Source organism: Sciurus vulgaris (genome assembly GCF_902686455.1).
Source record: "Sciurus vulgaris genome assembly, chromosome: 2".
Lineage (NCBI taxonomy): Eukaryota > Metazoa > Chordata > Mammalia > Rodentia > Sciuridae > Sciurus > Sciurus vulgaris.
Window position 1 is genome coordinate 125,798,966 of NC_136462.1, and position 8,524 is coordinate 125,807,489.

Below are 8,524 nucleotides of genomic sequence, written 5' to 3' on the forward strand. Positions count from 1 at the left end.
GAGAAAGAAGGGGCAGTCTGTGGAGAATATGTCCAGGTGGTGAACAAACCTCTGTTGAAGGGAAGATGATGGGGTGGGATATTGTGGTGGTTCCCATAACCAGGCACAGCGGCAGTGTCAGCGTCAGCACAGGCAAGTGCTCCCTGCTGTGGACCCACAATGCTAGGGCTCTGCCCCTCCAGCCTTCCAACCCCACCCTCGCTTCTGCCGACACAGGCATCCTGGAATTCTTCCACCACCAGCTGAAGGACATTGTAGAGTACGCAGAGCTGAAGACAGTGTGTTTCCAGAACTTGCGGGAGGTGGGGAATGCTGTCCTCTTCTGCTTGCTCATCGAGCAGAGCCTGGTGAGTGCTCAGCCCACCCCACCCCTGAGGTACCAGGGTCATTTTCTGTGGGTGACAGAGGAAAGCATTTTTTTCTTGGTGCTGTGGATGAAACCCGGGGCCTTGCACATGCTAGGCAAACACTGAGCTATATTCCCAACCTTACTGGGAGGTTTATAGTGGGGACGTAGGGGAGCAATGTTATAAAGTACCATTCGTATTTCATGGCTATTTATTTTAAATTTGTTGACTGAAAAACAAAAATGTAGTTCACTGTTTCAAGAATGTTTTTCTATGTGAACATTATAAAGATGTTTTACATGATATGTGTACCAGGCATGGGGATACACGTATGTGATCCCAGCCACTCTAGAGGCTGAGGCAGGAAGATCCTAAGTTTGAGGTGAGCCTCAGCAGCTCAGCAAAGCCCTGTCTCAAAGTAAAAATTAAAAGGGCTGGGAATGTAGCTCAGTGTAAAGTGTACCTGGGTTCAATCTCTGGTACTGAAAAACCAAAACAAAATACAAAAAAATAAAAAACAATAACGTGATATACCTGTAAGATCTAAAGCCCTGTTGCCCAGGAGAGCTCTCTGAAAAGTTCCATCTGAGGCTATTGAGTAAGTGAAGTGTGGTTCAGCATGACTGAGGAACTGATTTTTAAGTTTTTTCAAATTATAATTTAAATTTAGCTGCTGGTGCCCCTTAGCTGACATTGGACATCATAAGCATAAGATGACAGCTTAATAGATAACACATAGGAGTCCATACCACCTAAGAAATGGCACAGTGGGGACCTCGCTTTCTTGACTGGTTGCTTCCTTGTGGTATCCTTTCATCGGCTCTTCTCTCCCCTGTGCGTCATGTCAGCTGACAGCTTTTGATTTTAATTGAAAAGCCTCGTGAGTGTCAGATGAATCTCACTGGCTCTGTTCTGCAAATGAGGTGGGACTCTGATTGTTCATTGACTCTTTTTTTTTTTTCTTTTAAATGCCATGTCTGGTTCGTTCTTTTCCCTGTTATTCTACAGTTTGTTTATAGAAGTTCTTTGGGTTTCCTTTATATGTTATACTCATTGCAAATACTTCTCCCTGTTTGTGGCTCATTTTTTCACTCTGATAGTGGTGATTTTTGATTTTCTATTTGAATACAGTCTCTTTTTTAGTTTATTTTCTGTGGTGCTGCAGATTAAACCCAGGCCTTGCACATGCTAGGAAAGTGCTCTGCCATTGAGCCACATCCCAGCCACTCCTGTAGGGGCTGACCTACTGGGCTAACTGCCTTCCACCAGCAAACAGAAAATAAAGAGGATGTGCTGTGGGCTCACGTGTCAGGGCATCTGTGCACACATCTGGAGGTTGACAGTGTCCGAGAGTCCTGTGTCTCTTCATTTCTCCCCTTTTCCTGCACTCCTAGGAAGATCCTTTTCACAGGTGGTAAAGCGGGACGGCCCTCATTGTCCTTGCTACTTGTGGGCTCAGTGGGACCCTGAGTAAGCAGTCCTCCACGTGCCACCCTGCCCATAGTGGTAAATTACCATTATCCCAAATAGTTCTGTTGACAGGTGACTTAATTTTATACTGAATAGCAAGGATGCACCTTGTTTTCAGCATCAGATATGTTTTTGTTTGAGAGACATTTTCTAAAGTGGCCTTCCCCTTCTCTGCTTCAGTCTTTAGAAGAAGTGTGTGACCTGTTGCACGCAGCTCCTTTCCAGAACATCTTGCCACGTGTCCATGTGAAAGGTAAGCCTTTGTGTCCCCCAACCCAGAGATCAGGCTGCCCTCTGCTGAGTGGTGCTCACTTGAGTGGCCAAGACCTGACGATCCAAGTTGGATGTGATTTTGGTGTCTGTTCAGTCACAACCAGGGAGGGTCTGTAACCTGCTTAAATTAATATTAAATAACTAAAGTATTTATGGCTGAAATGATATGGTGTTTTGGAGTTGTTTCAAAATAGCATAGGAGCAGGGGAATTGGGACACATAGAAAAGAAGAGGGGCTATGAGTTGACAGCTGTCTCAGGAAGACAGGTAAAGAGCTCATGGTACTCTTTTCTGCTTTAGCTCACATATGGAATGTGTATGCTCGGGGGCTCGGCTAGTGGCCAAATAAAATCGGACAGAAAGTGACCAATGCAAGCTTTATTGGAATTTGGCTCTCGGGCGAAATTCCCAGTCCCCCAGGGTACAGGTCAGGGTAGGGAGCCGGAGAAAATCACATGTGGCTCCAGCTGCCCAGGGTCTTTATAGGCCGGCATGGGCAGGGGTCCTGCAGAGTGATAGGTGGAAGTAAGGGTCAGTGGAGTTTTCTTGCCTGTTTGGTTGCTGTGTGGTGTGCTGCCCTTTGCCTCAGTTGCTCCGCTCTCCTTCATATAATCGCCCAAATTCCGACCTAACAGAATGTTTGACTCCTTTTTAAAAATGAATGTTGAACAAAATCAACTGTCGGTTTTATTGTTTTGGCTTTTCAGTTAATTGCATGAAGGAGTTTTACTAGTCCAAGTTCAAAGCAGACCCCCACATTTATGTTATATAAGCAAATCTGTCAGTTTGAATCGAAATATCAAATGAGCTAGTTCTGTGTAACACTTTTTTTCAAGGAGTGTCTATATCCATAATGTTAACTCTTTCTTTTCTAATCATTTCCTCCTGCAGAGGGGGAGAGACTTGATGCCAAAATGAAAAGATTGGAATCCAAGTATGCCCCACTGCATCTTGTCCCACTGATTGAAAGGTTGGGGACCCCACAGGTAAAGTGTGCTGTGACTCCATGAATTGCAAATGGGGCATCCACATCAGGCCAGGTAGCAAGGCTAGAAGGTATGGTGAGGTCACATGGCCACTTGGCTGCTCAGACCTCATGTCTTTAGGGGATACATGTGACGTTTAAATGAGCTAGTACACGGAAAAGGCTTAGCACATTACTTGGCATCTGAGGAATTCAGATTAAATGTCACTTGTTGCCATTATTCATCCTTTCACAAAGAAAGCTTTGTCATAGGATTTCTTCTTAAAACAGAAGGAACTGGAACTTAAGACAAGGTATCAGCAAAGATTTTTGCAGTCCTGTGTCAACTTACTCTATATCCACTTGGCACTGCTGCCATTTTGAACCAGGTGACTGTGTTGAGGGCTGTCCTGTAAATTTTAAGATGTTTAGCAGCATCTCTGGTCTCTGTCCATTAGGTGTCAGTAGACCCACCTCACACTGTGAAACCATAAATATCTCCAGACATTGCCAAATATGTCCTGGAGGCAAAGTCACTCCAAGTTAGGAACAGCTGTACTCTATTTCCCTTGACTGTGAATCTTGTTAAAGGATCTTGTAAGACATACAGGTAATTGCTGACATACACATATTTTTGTTAATCCTTGCCTCCAGAAATCCTCTTCTGCCAGCTAAGTGTTTTCTGTTAAGTCATCAACAGAACAGGAGTAGTTTTGTTTTAGCACTCCAGCCTCATGCTGTGGCCTGTAATGTCCCACCACTTGTACTTTCTGCAGCAAATTGCAATCGCAAGAGAGGGCGACCTGCTGACCAAGGAGCGTCTCTGCTGCGGCCTGTCTATGTTTGAAGTTATCCTGACACGGATTCGGACCTTTCTAGATGACCCCATCTGGCGCGGGCCTCTGCCCAGCAATGGGGTCATGCATGTGGATGAGTGCGTGGAGTTCCACAGGCTGTGGAGTGCCATGCAGTTTGTCTATTGCATTCCTGTGGGGACACATGAATTTACAGTGGAGTAAGTGCATGCTCAGTGCCATGCTTTGGAACAAGACAAAATTCCAATGGAGATGGAATTGCTGGTGGGGGAGGTGGAAGCAGAAGCAGTGTGAGGCCAACACAGCTCATAAGTTCTGGAAAGGAACCAGACATAGCTGCTTTCAAACTTCTGAAGCAGGGTTTCATACTTGACGCCAAAGAGAAGACTCAGGACTAGTGTCCATAGAATCTCTGAACCCATAGCAACTGAATGCAAATTGGGAGTGCCATGTATCTGGGTGGGAGGTCCATAAAGTCATTCTTCTCAGGTCTGTGAGCTTAAAAAAAAGGTAGGTGGGTGCTGTGGTGCACACCTATAATCTCAGCATCTCTGAAGCTGAGGCAGGAGTATGAAAGGCAGCCTCAGTGAGACCCTGTCTCTAAATACGATACAAAGTAGGGCTGGGGTTGGGCTTCAGTGATTGAGTGCCCCTGAGTTCAATCCCCAGTACCACCCCCCCAACAAAGAATTTTTGTTCATTAAAAAAAAATAATGAGAATGAAAAGACAGTTACAGAATGTAGATAGTTACAGGTGGCACAGGCCTGTAATCCCAGAAGCTCTGGAGATTGAGGCAGGAGGATGGCGAGTTCAAAGCCAGATTCATCAACTTAGTGAGGCCCTAAGCAACTCAGTGAGACCCTCACTCTAAGTAAAATACAGAAAAGATCTGGGGATGTGGTTCAGTGGTTAAACTGCCTCTGAGTTCCATGCCTGGTACCAAAAAAAAAAAAGGCGGAGGGGGGGTTAGGAAACAGTGTGCCAGAGGAACCTAATAAAGATATTTGCCAAAAACAAGAAAATCATCTGTTGCTTAGCATTCTCCTTGCTGCACAAGGTATCTGGATAAAGACAGTAATGCAGATAGCTGGGCTAGTAACTGGAGACAGAGTCATGAAGGACTTCCTCGTTTATTCGTCTCCCATTCTGTTCACTGCTCTTGACTGCAGGCAGTGTTTTGGTGATGGGCTCCACTGGGCCGGCTGCATGATCATCGTGCTCCTTGGGCAGCAGCGGCGCTTTGCTGTGCTGGATTTCTGCTACCATCTACTCAAAGTGCAGAAACACGATGGCAAGGATGAGATTATCAAAAACGTGGTATGTGGACAAGGCTCTTCCACCGTATGTCTATGTCTCTATTAAAGTTGTTTGGGGGAAAATGGTTTTTTCATCTTAGTATGCAATGTTCTACCAACTAAAACTTTCTTTGCATTCCAAGAGGGAATCTAAATGTATAAGTGGCAGGGAGAACAGTCTCACAGATTAAGAAAAATTAACTGTTCCATTTTCTCTTTTCAAGATACTTAGATCTACTTTGTATCTTACATTATAGGATCTGCATGTTTAGATGATTGGCATACAATTCCAATCTTCTACCTTCCTTCAAGTCAAATTGTGCTTTCTTGGATGCTTTTAGATCTTTTGGTATTTGTGTTTTACAGACTTCTTGTAGTCTACAAAATACTCCAACAATATCTTTTCACATATTTTAGCCCTTCTTCCATTCACTTTATTCTGTTCTTTTGGAACTTCAGTTAGATGAATTAAATCTTATTACATTTTCCCATTGCATTCATTTTATTTTGCTCCCTCTCATAACCAGACTACAGGGCTAGTAGCATAACTACCACTGATTATCTGTCCTCTAGGTCAGCATGGCTCAGCTGGGTCCCCTACCTAAGAGTCTCAAAGCCAGAATCAATTTGTCAGTGGTGCTGTGCTCCCCTTGAAAGCTCTGTCCATTCAGATGGTCGGCTGAATTCAGTTCCTCTCACTTATAGGACTGAGGTCCCTGTTTCCTGCTGCCTGTCATCCCCAATTCTCTCATGTTTTCCATTTGGCACCTTCCAACAGCAGTGGGCTGAGCCATCTCAGCTTCTAATCATCTTCCAGTGTTCCCTGTATGCCCGTCCTCCCTACAGCTATAAAACATTCTCTACTCTTACGACTGTCCATTTGGGCAACAGAGTATACTTGCTGTTGTGAAGTCCATCACCTTAGCAGCATTTGCAAAGACCTTTTTGTAAGCTAACATATTCACAGGTGCCAGGGATTGGGTGTGGACATCCTTGAAGGGCCATTCTAGTTCTCATACCTCCATTTTCTTGGCTATGTTGTATCCAGAGTACTTTCTTAAGACACATCTTTCAGGTAACTAATTCATTTCAGTTTTGTCTAATCTGAAAGCCTTGGAGGTTGGTGTATATAACATTGTTTCCTTATGTGCCTGCTTATTGGTAGGCTCTTTGTCTGACTGAACTTAATTTAGATGATTTTCCTCCCAAGATTTGCATTTGTTTCTGCTCACTGCCAGTGGTTGTTGCCAACCTTGGACCACTTTAGCGTAATTAAAGGGTTCTATCTTAGTGGTAGGGTCTCAGGTATAATACAGCTTGCTTACAGCCAAGTTTGTTTCCTCACCCCAGTGCCATTGGCATCTATCCCAGAAGCAGCCCTGGCCTCTGCTTTGCCTCCTTATAGGCAGAACCAGCAGTGCTTTTAAAATTAAGTATTTTGGGACTGGGGCTGAAGTGCAGTGGTAGAGCATATGCCCAGCACATGTGAGGCACTGGGTTGGAGCCTCAGCACCACATAAAAATAAATAAAGACCAAAACAAAACAATGAACTCATTTAAAAAAAATTAAGTTTTGTGTGTGTGCATTCTTATTCTTTGTCCAGATCTATTATATTATAGTAGGAGGGTCTATCAAAACATCCTGCCAACAATAGTACCTCACTGCAAGTCTAAAACTTGTATTAGTTTACTGGTCCTTCCCCTGAACATGCTGTCTTCACCTTTTAATTCCAGCTCTCAGCACACAGGTTCTTAATCTTAGTGATATGCCTGCCAGTTCTGCAAATCTACTTAGCAGCATGAAACCTATGGATGAATGCATTTGAATTCAAAATATATTCATTGATAGTGGCATTTAAAAGATGGTTTGGCAGAAAATATGAAAATCCTGACATTTTGAAACATGAAGAGTAACTGTACAAGTGTTAATAGTAAAATGCCCTGATCTTAATTATTGTAGCCTTTGAAGAAGATGGTGGAGAGAATTCGTAAGTTCCAGATTCTCAATGATGAGATCATCACTATCCTGGACAAGTACTTGAAGTCAGGTGATGGGGAGAGCACACCCGTGGAACATGTGCGCTGCTTCCAGCCGCCCATCCACCAGTCTCTGGCCAGCAGCTAAGGGATCAGGACTGCGCCCATGGCATTTATTACTCTAATGGCATGTTCTTCTTTCTGTAAACTGTTTAGTGAGATTTTTAGGGAATATTTTTCAGTATCTCTGTACCTGTTCAAGGGGGTGCTTTTCAATCTAAAATCTTAATTTTATAATATGGACTTATTTTTCTAGACTAAAATTATATGTTTTTGGTAAATAGGAAGCCTGAGAATACTGGCTGCTAATTGTTGCCATCATATGCTTAAAAAATTGCAGTTTTCCTCTGAAATGTTTCAGCAGCCACCTGTGTCAAAATACTACTGAGTTCATTTACCCCTTATGAAACATAATACCAGCTAACTGTATTAAAATCCTATGCCAATTACCATTAAACTTTGTTTCACTTTTGTTTAGGAATTTTTTTCTGATGGTATTTTATGAACAATCTTTTCTAAAGTCATTGTCCCCATCCATGTCAGTGTTTCAGACGACAGTGAATTTGATTCCTCTGATTCTGCTAAATTCAATTGTGACAGATTAATTTGTGAGATATGAACTTAAAGATTAGAGAAATAAAACTAATGAAACCCATTTGTGTTCACTCATTTACTACAACCTGTCCTTGTTCTGTCTCTTTAATTATCCAAGTTCACACTGGGTTCAGATTGAAGTCTAAGGTCACTTTGAGCATTTTGAGGTGGAACATGATCATGACACCTTCAAAATGCTACTCTTATCAGCACACATATTTACTTCATATTTAGGTTTTTGTCTAGGATGACATGAAAGCCAAGCCAGAATGATATAAGACAACAGCTGTGTTGGCTGTTCCATTCTGGACATTAAGAAAGGACATGTAGCACCTCTGTGTGAGGCGCTCCCATGACCTGGAGGTGAGTAGTTGGGGAAATGATTGATATGGGACAGTGTGCACCCATAAAAGGACTGAAAGGACCTTGAATCCTATCCCTAATCACCTTCAGCTGTCATTCCCAACAACTGGTAAACTGCCTCGTGTAGCTGGAGTTGGTCCATGTGACCTGTCAAATAAAAATTTTGATCATAATTGGATCTACTAGAATTATAGTGGATAAAAATGGTTGAGAACTGGATACAGTGGCACATGCCTGTAGTCCCAGCTACTCAGGAGGCTCGGGTTGGAACACTTGAGTGTGGGAGTTCAAGGCCAGCCCAGGGAACATAGTGAGACCCTGTTTCAAAAAAATTGCATTACAGAACTAGGGAACATCAAAACCTA

General features: G+C 43.1%; 1 protein-coding gene across 1 annotated transcript in view; it reads left to right on the forward strand.

The window, feature by feature from the left end:
• CYFIP1 (cytoplasmic FMR1 interacting protein 1) overlaps nt 1-7,857 on the forward strand; it is a 110,798-nt gene extending 102,941 nt beyond the window's left edge. The window contains 6 exon segments of the mRNA XM_079128433.1: nt 217-347; nt 1,998-2,070; nt 2,982-3,076; nt 3,831-4,069; nt 5,040-5,187; nt 7,126-7,857. Of these exon segments, the coding sequence (XP_078984559.1) occupies nt 217-347; nt 1,998-2,070; nt 2,982-3,076; nt 3,831-4,069; nt 5,040-5,187; nt 7,126-7,290 (851 nt within the window). The 3' untranslated portion in view covers nt 7,291-7,857.
• Nucleotides 7,858-8,524: the final 667 nt, after the last annotated feature.